Below are 14,007 nucleotides of genomic sequence, written 5' to 3'. Positions count from 1 at the left end.
CTCTAAGACGTGTTTCCAAAATGGGGTCTGTCCTCAGGGGTTTGCACTTTATTGATACCTTTTAAGGGCTATGTAAAAGCAATATGGTACCCAAAAATCTCAGGAAAATCTGAACTACAAAAGCCTCTGAGCCCTGCACTGAGCCAAAATAGTATTTACAATATACAGTAATACCTCGGTTTTCGAACTCTTTGGAACTTGAACTGCTTGGTATTCGAACGAAAATTTACCCAGAAGTAGTGTTTGGAATTCTAACTTTGCTCGGTTTTCGAACGTTTTTGCGAGCGTGGATGGTGGGTTGTACCTGGCGAGTTAAGCAGTGGAGAGGCTTCACATACAGTACAGTGCTGTATAAGACTGCTGGAGTGCATATACAGTGCAGTAGTAGTACAGGCAGTGCACCACCATCTCCCATACATTACAGTGCTTGGATGGGGGGGGATGCTATACAGTAAACATGTGTGAGGAGTTGGTGACTACTGTACTATAATTGCTGGTTCTGATGAACATTTCTTACGTTTAATGTCCTGTACAGTATAGTGCTGTTCTGTACTGTACTGTAGTGATTATACTGAGCACTTATCAGTGTAATAAATGAGTATTGTAGGTAATTATTGGTGGCTGCTGGAACCAATTAATCACATTTACATTATTTCCTATGGGAAGACACTGCTCGGTTTTCAAACTGCTTGGTTCTTAAACTGCCTTCCTGAACCAATTAAGTTCGAGAACCGAGGTACCACTGTATATGACATTACTGTGCCCTGAAGCACCTGCTTAGGCGTTCATGAAGCAGGCGTCTCTAGTGGCACTACATTCTATGCGCTGAAAAGACATATTTGTGGGGAATTGCAGACTTGCCTTTGGATCATTTGAAGCTCATTCATTTCTTGAAAATGGCAGTGATGTCACTATATTTAATGTACCCATGTATACCTTGAGGGTCTGATTACTAAAATATGGTCAATTTTGGATGGACTCTTTTGTTATTTCACATTCAATATCTGCAGTCCATGCTTTGTAAATATATTAGGCCTTAAAAGGAACCTGTCACCAAGACAATGCATCTAATCTATCTGCATCATATTATAGAGCAGGAAGAACTGAGCAGATAGATATATCTCTTTGTGGTAAGATTTAGTAACTTGTTTGAAATCCCTGCTGATTCTGTATTAAAGAGGATGTACCATCAGGTACATTCTCTTGAATCTAACCCAGGGATAGAATGGCACAGTCACGCCATTCTATGCTGCAGTACTGCAATGACACTCCAACATGTGTGAACATAGCCCTAATTTCAGTGCAGACTTTTGCACAATCAGTGAAGCTGCTTCTATCACTATTTGCCTGTTCAGATGTTGGCTGGAGAAGGCTGGTCAGGGTTGATGAATTGGTGAATCATTTGAGGGTGAGAGGTCTAAGAAGCCTAGCCTCCTGTGACATCAGAGATGATGCATTGACACGGGGAAGAGAAGCTGGTGGTCAATACAAGTATTGTAGTCCATCCATTTTCCATTTCCTGTCAGTGGTGAAAAGCTGCTGAAGCAAGGACTGTTGGTGATTCTATTTATATTAGAAAGTTATATATCTTGGAGTGATAGGTTCATTTAAATACAATTTCCACCCTTCAATGGACTGGATTCTTCCCATATAGGTGTATATCAATCTGCTCAGCTCCTTTTGCTGTATAACATGATGCAGATAGCTTAGGTAGCATTTTCATGGAGATAGGTTTCCTTTTAAAACAGGTACAGTTAAGTAAACTAGTATCAAAAAGTTCTACAGATTTGTAATTTGATTTTAAAGTCACACACCTTCTAGTACTTAACTTCCTGCAGAGCATACAGCAATGTTAAAGGGGTATTCCGCCCCAAGAGATAAAAATAAAATGCTCCCAAGCCCCTCTGAGAATTTTGAGCCGTCTCCCGTCTTTCTAGCTGCTTCCGTTCCATAGTTAAAAGTTTTTTAAAAACTCCAACATGGCGCCGGCTTAAAAAACTGCATTTCTCATCATGCAAAGCTGATGTCTGATTGGTACATGATGTAGCTGAGCTGATATCCACAAGATATAGCAGAGTTGAGTGAGCGGGCGGCATAGCAGAGTTGAGTGAGTTGTGAGGTGATTGGGGGTTTCTGTAGGGTGAGTCACGGTGTCTGGGTGGGGGCATTGGGGAACGGTGTTTGCCGGGCGCCGCGGGTTAGTTTCGGTAGGGGGTGTTTGCCGCGGGTAAGTCCTGGGTGCGGTTGCCGCGCGCCACCGGTGAGTCGGGGAGGGGATGGGATATTGGTGGACTGGGTGATGCCACCGGCGAGTCACGGGGGGCGGCAAGGGGGTTCTGGGAGGGGGTGAGTCTTCCCCGCTGCAGCGCCGATCACGCCCACCGGGACTTACATATGTGTGAGGATCGCTGGGGAAACACAGGAGTGGCCATGGTTAAATCTGAGGGGGGAGCGGGCTGGGTGATTACAGGAGTGAGCATGGTTCAATCTGGGGAGAGGGGAACGGGCTGGGGGATCGCAGGAGTGGGCATGGTTAAATCTGGGGGGGGGGAACGGAGTGGGGGATCACAGGAGCGGGTATGGTTGGATGTGTGTGTGTGGGGAGGGGGTCACAGCAGCACCGGAGGAAACTGAGGGAGACTTTAGCTATCCTTCCTCTCTTCAGTGGGCTGGGTTAACCCAGCCCATTGAAGAGACGTAGGACAGGTGATGCTGACTCGGAGGGTGGGGGCCAGGAGCAGGGAGTAGTGTCGGGTTGGACTGAGATATCATGATTCTGTGCATTTGGTGGGGGGTGAATGCACCTAGATAAAAGCAAAACTATGCGGAATCTATAATAAATTGATATTGGAAAGATGGAAAGCTACAGGTGGGAAACGTATAAATGCAAAAATAATTTTGGGGGGAATACCCCTTTAAGTACCCTTTTTTTAGTGGTGTCCAGCAGGTGCGCAATGCCACCACAATCATTGTGCAGGTATTGGGTAGGGTGCATAGGCATGGTTTTACCAACTTTTGATGATGGGGGTAGACACCTGTCTTCTCATGTCTTGTGAGGTATACTTCCGAGATGTGGGAAGAGAGCGCTGGGGGCGGAAAACATCAGCCGTGTTCTGCTTCCTTGGCAACCCCTTTAAATGCTGCACATTCACTTAGGAGGGGAAGAAAAAGAAAGTGACGATTGCCATGTTATGATGCATGTGTTTCTAATTTTATCTATGAATTTTTCTTACAGGAACGCAAAGAAATGAGACCTTAAAAGCCATGGAAGTATTACCAATATTAAAGGAGAAAGTTGCCTACCTATCAGGTATGTTCTAACAAGAATATCTTTTTTTTTTTTTCAGTTTTCATAAACCTTAAAGTGTAAGTGGTGACACAGGAATTACTGACAGCAAGTCGTTTCCATGGTCCACAGTGTTCATTCCAGAGTATGTGACCAGAACTAGGCTTTTTTCCAGTAGTAACCACACTAGATGTTCCTTTACCCTTCTAGTCTCACCAAAGCACAGCACTTATTCCTTTCTGCTGTTCCATAGCATAGTCCTGTAGAATAGGACTGAATATGCTAGCATCAGATGACACAAGAAAGGTGTTGACTTTGAGCAGAAAAGAGAACACAGCAGACTTGCAAGGAATAGCTTACAGTAAGCAGTGAACTACACTACTGCTGCTGAGATGCCAGACTTGATGCGTAAATGTACCTTTCAAGGGCAGTGTAGATCTTTTGGAGAAGACAGCCAGACTCAGATATAGTAAGCATAGTACATGGTTTAGGCTTTCTTCACCTCTTGTATTGCAGTAACTTTGCCCCACCCCCAGTTACTGTGCTCTGTCTCTCTGTTATTAGAGATGGATTTCCCCTAACAGGCAGTTGACAGCAGATTGTAGAGAAGTAAGACATCTAGAAACGTAAAAGATGGTCGGCAAAAAAGGACCACTTGGTCCATCTAGTCTGGCCTGTTTAGTATTTCCTTTCTTATTTTAAAATTGAAATATATTTATCCCAGACATGTTTAAATTTTTTTTCTTTTTCAAAACGCTTCCCTGTTAAACACTGTTTATTCCCATATTTAAAGGTTTTGATCATGTACCCCCTTTTCCTTCTTTCCTTCAGACTATACAGACTTAAAAGCTTAAAGGACAAGTGCCATGAAAGACTTTTTCCCAATAATTTAAGCACATTACAGAGTTATATAACTCTGTAATATGCTTCAATCACCTATCTGCCTCCCTTCCCTATCTTTTCCCCCCTCCACCCCCCACCAGGAAGTGTAGGAAACTCACACAGACCTAATTACTGTCCTCACCAAGCTCTTCTCTCAGCTTCTTCTTGTGACGATGAGTCATCAGCAGAAGGGCTGCTCTAGCTCCTGTTACACCAGCCACCCCCTCCCCTGCCTTGTCAGGTGACTCAGCTTGCTCAGCTCCGATTGGCTGAACAACTGCAAGCCATCTGAGTCCATGTCACTTGCTTATCTTCCCTAGTGACATGACTCTTTCACTCACTGAGTCCACTTGGCAGCAGGAGAGAGTATGAGGGGAGGAGGGAGGCTGCCTATGTGCTGGGAGTCAGTCGGAGAGAAGATAAGCAAGTGACATGACTCAGATGGCTTGCAGTTGTTCAGCCAATGGGAGCTGAGCAAGCTGAGTCACCTGACAAGGCAGGGGAGGGGGAGGCTGGTGTAACAGGAGCTAGAGCAGCCCTCCTGCTGATGACTCATTGTCACAAGAAGAAGCCGAGAGAAGAGCTTGGTGAAGACAGTAATTAGGTATCTGTGAGTTTCCTGCACTTCCTGCTGGGGGGTTGAGACAGGGAAGGGAGGCAGATAGGTGATTGAAGCATAATATACAGTGCTTCAATTACTGGGAAAAAGTTTTTCATGGCACTTGTCCTTTAGGTCTTTTCTAATTGGTTTAATGTTTGAGGCGGGCTATAAGTTTTCTAGTTTTCTAGACACAGCCCGGCCCCATAGTCCACACCCCACATGTTCTGTTCTGCCCTCCCTACATGTTCAGATCCTTGTCTGTTCCTAGCTTGTTTTCTGCCAGTAGAGCCATCCTGCCTTACAGTCACAGAGCATTGGATACAACAGGACTAGCTAAGTAAAATGTATCTGTGTGGAGCAGGGCAGTTTCTAGGTAATTTTGGCAACAGGGCGAATCTTGATAAAAGCCAGGGGGGGGCTTTTATCAACATTCGGGTTACTAGGAAGAAGCATTGTCAGTATCACGGCATAGAGTAATGTTGCACCCTTGACAAATAATGTTCTACTGCATACAAAAACATCATTCATCAACTCACAGGTGACGTCTTCTTGGATCTGAGGCTCCACTTTCCTCTTCTTCCTTTCCATCCGGCCCTGTCCTCCATGATGATTTCTTGTAGCCACAATTCTTCTCTTTAGAACCTGCCAGACAAACATCTCAGGCTCCGCACTTCCAGCATCTTTCTTCCCCTTTTTCCACCTATAGGCTCCCAAACTGTGGTAATTCTGCTGTTTGGTGACCTCCATTACACTGACATGCAGGATGCTGGGAAAGCTGTGTGACCCCCATTACACTGACATGCAGGATGCTGGGAAAGCTGTGTGACCCCCATTACACTGACATACAGGATGCTGAGAAAGCTCGGTGACCTCCATTACACATTGACATACAGGATGCTGGGAGACCTCCACTACACTGACATACAGAATGCTGGGAAAGCTGGGTGACCAGTGAACTTAGGAGCCGGGGGCGGGGCTTATCGGGACACATCCAGGGCTCCCTCTGTGCAGGCTTCCCACAACCCCCTCCTCACTAGCCCCCATAAGCTACTCACCTCTCATCCTGCTGCCTTCAGCTCCTCCTCTTCTGGGTGAATCCGTTCTCTTCTGGCTTCCAGTGCAGGCACCCACCTGTCATACAGAGGCCGCCTGCACAGGAAGCCCCTGCGTCTTTGCCCCGACCTGCTGCTACCTTCAGCTGTGCGGGCGTGGCACACAGCTAAAGGTTGTTCTGGCCAGGGGATCTGTAACTTAGATTCCAGATCCCAGGACATTTCTAGGGCTGGGTACTGTTGGGCGCCGCCGGGTCCCCCCTAGAAACGGCCCTGGTGTGGAGTCCAGACTGTAGAGCTCACAGAGCATTATCTACACTGGATACAAACAGCCTGGACTCCAGACTGGTACATTGTACATAGCTAGTCCTGCTCTCAGCTGTATCCAGTGTAAACAATGCTCTGTAAGCTCCAGACTGATACATTGTACATAGCTGGTCCTGCTCTCAGCGGTATCCAGTGTAGACAATGCTTTGTGAGCTCCAGACTGATACATTGTACATAGCTAGTCCTGCTCTCAGCTGTATCCAGTGTAAACAATGCTCTGTAAGCTCCAGACTGATATATTGTACATAGCTGGTCCTGCTCTCAGCGGTATCCAGTGTAGACAATGCTCTGTGAGCTCCAGACTGATACATTGTACATAGCTAGTCGTGCTCTCAGCTGTATCAAGTGTAGACAATACTCTGTGAGCTCTACAGCCTGGACTCCACATTTGATACGCTGTACACTGAAGAACTCTTTGTATAAACCCTTGTAGTGAAGTTAGGATTTAGCAGAGCTTGCAGTGCCCCTATAATGTGCTACCATGTGACCCTCTAACATACCAGCTACAACCCCCCCAATAATGTGCCAGTCATAGTGTCCTCATAACAGTGCCAGCTTCAGCCCCCTATAACGTGCCAGTCATAGTGTCTCCATAACAGTGCCTCTGTACTGTCACCTATATGTAATATAATACCTGTAGTACATAGCTGTATACCTGTGTATACACGTCCTGTAGTGTGTACATAGCTATATACCTGTGTGTAGACATCCTGTAGTGGCTGTATACCTGTGTGCACATGTCCTGTAGTGGGTGTATTCCTGTATAAACATGTCCTGTAGTGTGTACATAGCTTTGGTTGCTGCTCGGTTACTTTTTATTATTATATTTTTTACGTTATTGAATCTAAATATTGCGTTTGGCACAACCAAGTGGGGGTGACTTGTAAAAAGGGGCGTGTCATAATTATTGCTCAATTATCGTTACCGCAGTTATATGTACGATAAACCGGGATATAGATTTAGGCCATTATCGTCCAGCCCATCTTCACAGCATGAAATAACGCTGTGCCACTGGTAAGCGCTTGCTGTGGATGAGTAAACATGCCAGACTGCAGCCAGAAAAGGTGTGTGTGTAATAAAGTGCCAATAAATTTTTTTTTGAGGGAACATGCTGCTTAAAGTGACACTGTCGCCCCCTATTTGCATTTTGACTGCTCTCCACAGGCGTAAAGGATAAATGTTGCAGCTTTCATTACTTATGTTATATCACACCTCAGGGTGCTTCTTCCGTTTTTATCACCTGTGGAGAGCAGTCAAAATGCAAATAGGGGTGACAGTGTCACTTTAAAGAGGATGTACCACCAGGTACATCCTCTTTAAGCTGAACCCGCGGATCGAACGGCGCTGTCACAGGGAAGCCGGTTTATCGGACCGCGGCCTGCTTCCTGTGCACGGCACCGTTCTATGCACCGGAACAGGCCGGTGGTACATCCTCTTTAGGGTGCCTTCACACCTACCGACTCGCAGCGTTAATAACGCTGCAAGTTGGCTAGGTCCTGGCAGATCACTGTCAGTACATACACGCAGCGGTCTGAACGACCGCTGCGTGTATGTAAATCTGCCGGCTGCTTAACCCCTTCTGATGCTGGCCGCTTCCCGCTCAGCTCTGTATACATTACCTCCTCGCTCCACGGGGTCCCGGCGTCCTGCTCTCGCGCCCGGCCAATCAGTTTTTCTGCCCAGCCGCAGCCACTGATTGGCCGGGCGGGAGAGCAGGACTTCGGGACCCCGTGGAGCGAGGAGGTAATGTATACAGAGCTGAGCGGTAGGCGGCCGGCCGGCATCAGCAGGGGTTAAGCAGCCGGCAGATTTACATACACACAGCGGTCGTTCTGACAGTGATCTGCCAGGACCTAGCCGACTTGCAGCGTTATTAACGCTGCGAGTCGGTAGGTGTGAAGGCATCCTTAAGGAGAATCTGTTATGTTCACTTTCCGAATAGATCCGAGGTTTCATGTTTTTGACTGGTTCCTTTTACGGGGGCCATTACAGCAGAATCTATGCTACCATTAGACTACAGCTAAACACCCATCACAGCAACACAAGGCACTATTGCTTGGCTCCTTCTGCAGCACTCTGAAAGGGCTCATGCAGTAGATTCATGGCTACCATAAAAACATGTATGGATAATCATTAGGGGTTTAATGTTCACATTTGTTAATTGCCCATTTGTGGTATATAAGCATATTGTCAAAATAACAGTATACACTTAGAAATTGACTAAACCTTGTACCATCAGTACATTCGGATAGAACATTCTGTTCCAGAGCACCAGCTGGTGGTGAAGCACTGGAGGCGAGGATGAAACCCTCCTCCTATATGATGCGGCTCTGTTAATTCTAATGGAGCAACGTCATAGAGGGGGGCAGGGGTTCCCTCCCACTGGGGGTGGACCGGCCCGCCTTCAGTGTTTCACCCCCGGCTGGTGCTCGGGAATAGGAGTATGTTTCATAGCATGTTTCTTTACTCATCTCCTTGCCCTCTGTGTACCCGGACACCTACTAGTCTCCTGTTTCTCCTGGCTTCCTGCATCGTCATGTCCTGGCCGCTGGTTGGCTGAGCAGGCATTTACGAGCTGGGATGTGATATATTGGTTTTGGTTTTGCAATAATGCAGCAATGTTTTATTAATCCTGGATAACACCTTCAAAGGGAACCTGTGCCGGGGTGAAGGCCGTTGACCCCCTGCTAGAGCCCCAGTTACTTACCCCATCTCGCCAAGTCCCGCTCCTGGAGCCGGTCCCGGGACGGAGATATCTTTGCTGGAAGCCCGGCGCGTGCACTGCATAGATGAGTCCAGTGCCCATAGAGAATGAATGGAGTCGTCATTCTCTATGGGCATCTGACTCATCTCTGCAGCGCGCACGCCGGGCTTCGGCAAGGATATCTCCGTCCTGGGACCGGCTCCAGTAGCGGCACTTGGCGAGATGGGGTAAGTAGCAGGGGGTCAGGCGGCCTTCACCCTGGCACGGGGGCGACAGGTTCCCTTTAAATGAGATGCTCTGTTCATGTATCCAATCTTCAAACCATAACATCTCAGCAGAAAAGAATCATAATATGATTTTTACATTTTCAATAGCCACATTTTCTTCTAGTATTTTTTTTCTTTTTTCATTTAATACTTTTTCAGGATTTTTAGATTAAACCGTTTAATATATATGTATATTTTTTTGCAGGTGGTAGGGATAAAAGAGGAGGTCCAGTCTTAACTTTTCCAGCTCGAAGCAATCATGATAGAATAAGACAAGAAGATCTCAGGAGGCTTCTATCATATCTTGCCTGCATACCTAGGTATGTATGTTTTACATTAATGGGGTTATCTTTTGTATTTAGAACTGATATCCTATTCCCTGGGATAGGTCATAGTATCATTTGAATGTCTGACTCTTGGCATGCCTGCCTACAGCAGTTAAAGAGGCCTCAATACTCGACACTATCTGTATTATGTACACTGGTTTGTACTGCACGCTGCTGTCTTATTCATAGCACTTGCGCATGATTCAGGAGTGGTATAGCTGCAATGGGAAGCACGCATAAGGCCCCCCTTCACACGTCCGGAAAAACCATCGGGATTTCCAATCAGGAAATCCGGACGGATTTCCGGACCCATACACTTTAATTAGTCACGGACACCTTTCCGGATTTTTCCGGAAGGGTGTTCGTTCCGGAAAATAGATCTGGGAAAAATAGGACATGTCCTATTTTTATCCGGAATTCAGGCCCGGACGCCCCCATAGAAGTCTATGGGAGCGCCGGAATCACGGGCACTTTCCTGATGGACATCAGGAAAGTGCCCATGACTCCGGATAGGTGAGAGCCCGCCGGCCCCCGCAACTACCGGCACCCTTGCCTCACCCCCGCCCCCCGGCACCGACATCAGGACAGGCAGCCCCACCCCCTCCCCGACCACAAAGCAGCCGCCCGATCTGCACCAATTCCCCGCCCCCTCCGGACCGCAGAGCAGCCGCCCGATCATCATGGCTCTGCTGACAGGCTATGATGGGAGTTGTACTTCTGCAGCCTGCTGCCATCCAGGTTGCAGAAGTACAACTCCCATCATGCCTTGCTGACAGGCCGGGTTGTATCATTTACATTTTTTTTATTTACTTTCATTATGTGTTTTTAGCCATTTAGTTATAATCTTTTAATAGATATCATGCATATTAAAAATAAATCCATATTGCAGTCTGTGTGGTTCTCTGTGCTGCACTGCTTCTAGGAAAATCCTGTCCCTAAGGCAGCACTTAATTAAATGGGTTGTCTGGCGTTAAACAACGTTTAATAAACTGTTGCTGTTATATAGAAAATAAAATATAGCCTAAGCTTAAAGCTCATCTCTCTGTGCTCACCTGGTGGTGGTCAATGTGTCAATATGTTTTTCGCTGATTGTAGCCGCTTCCACGTCCACAAGTTAAAGCGTAACTGTCATGTTTTTTTTTATTGCTGAAATCAGTAGTATAAGCGAATTTAGAAACTCTGTAATAGGTTTCATCAGCCAAAAAATCCTCCTTCTGTACTCAAGAAGCAATCTCCCAGCCTCCCCCCCGACTTCTTATCTGTGCATTATCAGGCACGTCTTCATTACAGAGAAGCCAGTAAAGACGGGTTCTGCTCTCTCCATTGTAAGCCTATGAAGGGGGGAGGGGCCGAGGGAGATGAAGGAGCAGGAAGAGGTGACATGAAGGTCAGCTGTTTGTAGACTCTGGGCACCTAAACCGCAGGATTCTGGGGTCAGAAAGGTCAGTGCTTATCTATGAACTTACTGAGAGAAGATTGCAGGGTGTTATGCTTTGCAAGACTGCTCCGTGCTCAGCCACTCCTAACAGCCCCTCCCCTCTCCATAGCCACATAATGGAGACAGAAATCCTGCTTCATTTGATGTGAGGGGGGAGGCTGGGAGATTGCTTTTTCAGTACAGAAGGAAACTCTTTTAGTACATAAAACCTATTACAGAGTTTCTTAAAATATCTTGAACTGCTGATATTTAATGTTTTCAGAAAAATGGCCCTGAAATGACAGTTACGCTTTAAGGTGGCTGCTATCAGTGGGGAAGCGTAGGCTCTTTTTTTGTATTCTGTATTACAACAGAAGCATATTAAAAGTTGTCAAATAATGCCAGGTAACCCATCTCAAGTGTAACTGCCTTTAAATGTCACTCTGTAGAAAGATTCTTACCGAAAGAGATTTATTCTTTTGCCTAATACAACCTATTACAGAGTTTCTGGAAAATCGTCATGTCAGTTTTACCAGAGAGTGAATGGGGTAGATGATTATTCATTCAGATAAATGACACAACACAGAGTTCTAGGAAATATCTTTGGGATCTCTAATGTAATGTAATATAATAGTTTAATATAATAAAACATAATGCTCACCCTTACATTCGAGGGACCTCTGCTATAACTGTGCTTTGCTGGCTCTATCGAATATGCCCTCTCTAATGTGCTGTAGTAAACAGAGAGTAGGGCATCAGCCATGTGCCTGCACTGATCTGAAGCTATGGTGGTGATTTCCATGCATGGCTGCATATTCCTTGAGTGCTGACAGAGCTGTGCTTGCTGCTACCGTATCACTGATAACCAAGCTCTGTGTAGTGCTCCAGGCTTACTCTTATTGTGCTTTGATTGACAGCCCAGGAGCACCTACATAGCTCACGCATCCCCACCCACATGTCCTGTTCTTCGCCCATGTGCAGCCTGCATGAACAAATGGTATTGATGACAGACTTTGGATGGTAAAAGGCAAAGAACAGTGACACCTACTGACGAATGTTACAGCCTAGGATTACTCCGGAAATCTTGCTATGAAAGTGGATAAGAAATATTTCCAGAATTAATGTTCCTGTGCTATATGCTATGTTTGCCATGACAGTGCCAATTTAATAAACTGACTTTTTTTTCTTCTTTTTGGTTTATTTTATCCATATCTTACAACTTCATGTTTTTCCTTTTGCCTACAGTGAGGAGGTTTGCAAGCGAGGATTTACAGTTATTGTAGATATGCGTGGCTCTAAGTGGGACTCTATTAAGCCATTGTTGAAGATTTTGCAAGAATCATTTCCCTGTTGTATTCATATTGCACTAATTATAAAGCCAGATAATTTCTGGCAGAAGCAAAGAATTAATTTTGGAAGTTCCAAGTTTGAATTTGAGGTAAGTGTTATTTTTATCCATTCCCCCCCCACCCCAACATGCTATTTTACGTTGTGTGTGAAATTTCATAACTATTATGTCAAGCATACAGAGCCTTTCAGTCTGACTGCTGTATTCAGGGTGATGACACAGGACCCACATGCTTGAGTATTTGGTAGATATCCCCTATTAAAAAATATAAAATCTCTTATGCTCAAATAGTTGCAGGCTTAAACCACATCAATAAACCATTACACCACTTTTCTATGCATATACTCATTATTTAGTTAGTAAAGATAAACCATGGTCAGATAATAGCTTCATGTCCCATAACTAAAAAGTAGAAATACGAGAGATGCCTCAACTCTTGTCTCCAGTTCAGGGGCAGTTTGCAATTAAAGGGGTTATCCAGCACTACAAAAACATAGCCACTTTTCCCCCTCTCTTGTCTCCAGATTGGGTGGGTTTTCAAACTCACTTCCATTGAAGTAAATAGAGCTTAATTGCAATCCACACCTGACCTGGAGATGAGAGGGGGGAAAAAATGGCCATGTTTTTGTAGCACTGGATAACCCCTTTAAGCTCCATTCACTTCAATGAGCTGAGCAGCAAAACCCCGCCCAAGTTGGAGACAAGAGTGGGGCTGTCTCTGGAAGAAAGTGGCTATGTTTTTGCAGTGCTGGATAACTCCTTTAAATAATACCCCATTGACACCTGTGCTCTATGGACTTCTGGGTTGAGGTCTTGAATGTAACATCAACAATATAAAACTAGTATAACCATGCAATTCTAATAATTATTACAACCTATCTTACTATTGTATATAGACACATCACAGGCTATATTAAAGAACCTCTTTATACTCGCCTCGGTATACCCAAAACACCTTGTGCTCTGCACAGTCAGATCACTCCAAGGCACCCCACGCCTATTTAAGAAGGACCAAAGATCCATGGCTGAAATCGGAATGTGCTCTATGGGAAGGATTCTAATTCCCTCAAAACACCCACCATGTTTTCTAATCCCATGTCTGGAGACACTGTTTCTGAAAGTTAATTTTCACATTTTATGTATGTGTGTTAATTCTCTTATGTACTGACTATTGTTCTACCTGTATAGTGCTTATATAGCTCTATAGCTAAATTAAATATCCTTGAATGCTTCTTTAATGCACTATTTTTCTCTTGTTCTCTCCTCAGACAAATATGGTTTCTTTAGAGGGCCTTACCAAAGTTGTTGATCCTTCTCAGTTAACACATGAATTTGATGGCGGCTTGGAGTATAACCATGAAGAATGGATAGAAATAAGGTTGGCATTTGAGGACTTTATTGGGAAAGCTACTCATATGCTTTCACGGCTTGAGGAACTACAAGAGATTCTTGGTAACAAGGAATTGCCTCAGGATTTAGAAGGTGCCCGAAACATGATTGACTCTCATTGTCAGTTGAAAAAAAGGGTAACTAAAGCCCCAATTGAAGACCTTGATATTGAAGGACAAAAGCTTATGGAAAGGATACAAAACAGTGAAAGTTTTCCAAAAAAAACTTCAAGTTCTGGCAATGCCGACCTTCAAAATTTTTTACCCAAAGTATCCACAATGCTTGATAGACTACATTCCACAAGACAACATCTACATCAAGTTTGGCACCATCGAAAATTAAAATTGGATCAGTGCTTTCAACTTAGACTATTTGAGCAAGATGCAGATAAGGTAAGTTGTTGCTCCTA

At 45.0% G+C, this 14,007-nt stretch overlaps 1 protein-coding gene across 3 annotated transcripts in view; it reads left to right on the top strand.

Annotated features, from left to right (window-relative positions):
* The window catches only part of TRIO (trio Rho guanine nucleotide exchange factor), a 217,794-nt gene that overhangs the window by 19,496 nt on the left and 184,291 nt on the right, over positions 1 to 14,007 (top strand). For all 3 annotated transcript variants that reach the window (XM_069958561.1, XM_069958563.1, XM_069958562.1), the window contains exons 2-5: positions 3,236 to 3,310; positions 9,324 to 9,438; positions 12,107 to 12,299; positions 13,478 to 13,990. In XM_069958561.1, coding sequence (XP_069814662.1) covers positions 3,236 to 3,310; positions 9,324 to 9,438; positions 12,107 to 12,299; positions 13,478 to 13,990 — 896 coding nt within the window. The remainder of the gene's footprint in view (positions 1 to 3,235; positions 3,311 to 9,323; positions 9,439 to 12,106; positions 12,300 to 13,477; positions 13,991 to 14,007) is intronic.

This window comes from Dendropsophus ebraccatus, chromosome 2 (genome assembly GCF_027789765.1).
Source record: "Dendropsophus ebraccatus isolate aDenEbr1 chromosome 2, aDenEbr1.pat, whole genome shotgun sequence".
NCBI classification, from domain to species: Eukaryota; Metazoa; Chordata; class Amphibia; order Anura; family Hylidae; genus Dendropsophus; species Dendropsophus ebraccatus.
Note: the sequence above shows the minus strand (reverse complement) of the source record. Positions and strands in the feature narration are given on the sequence as shown.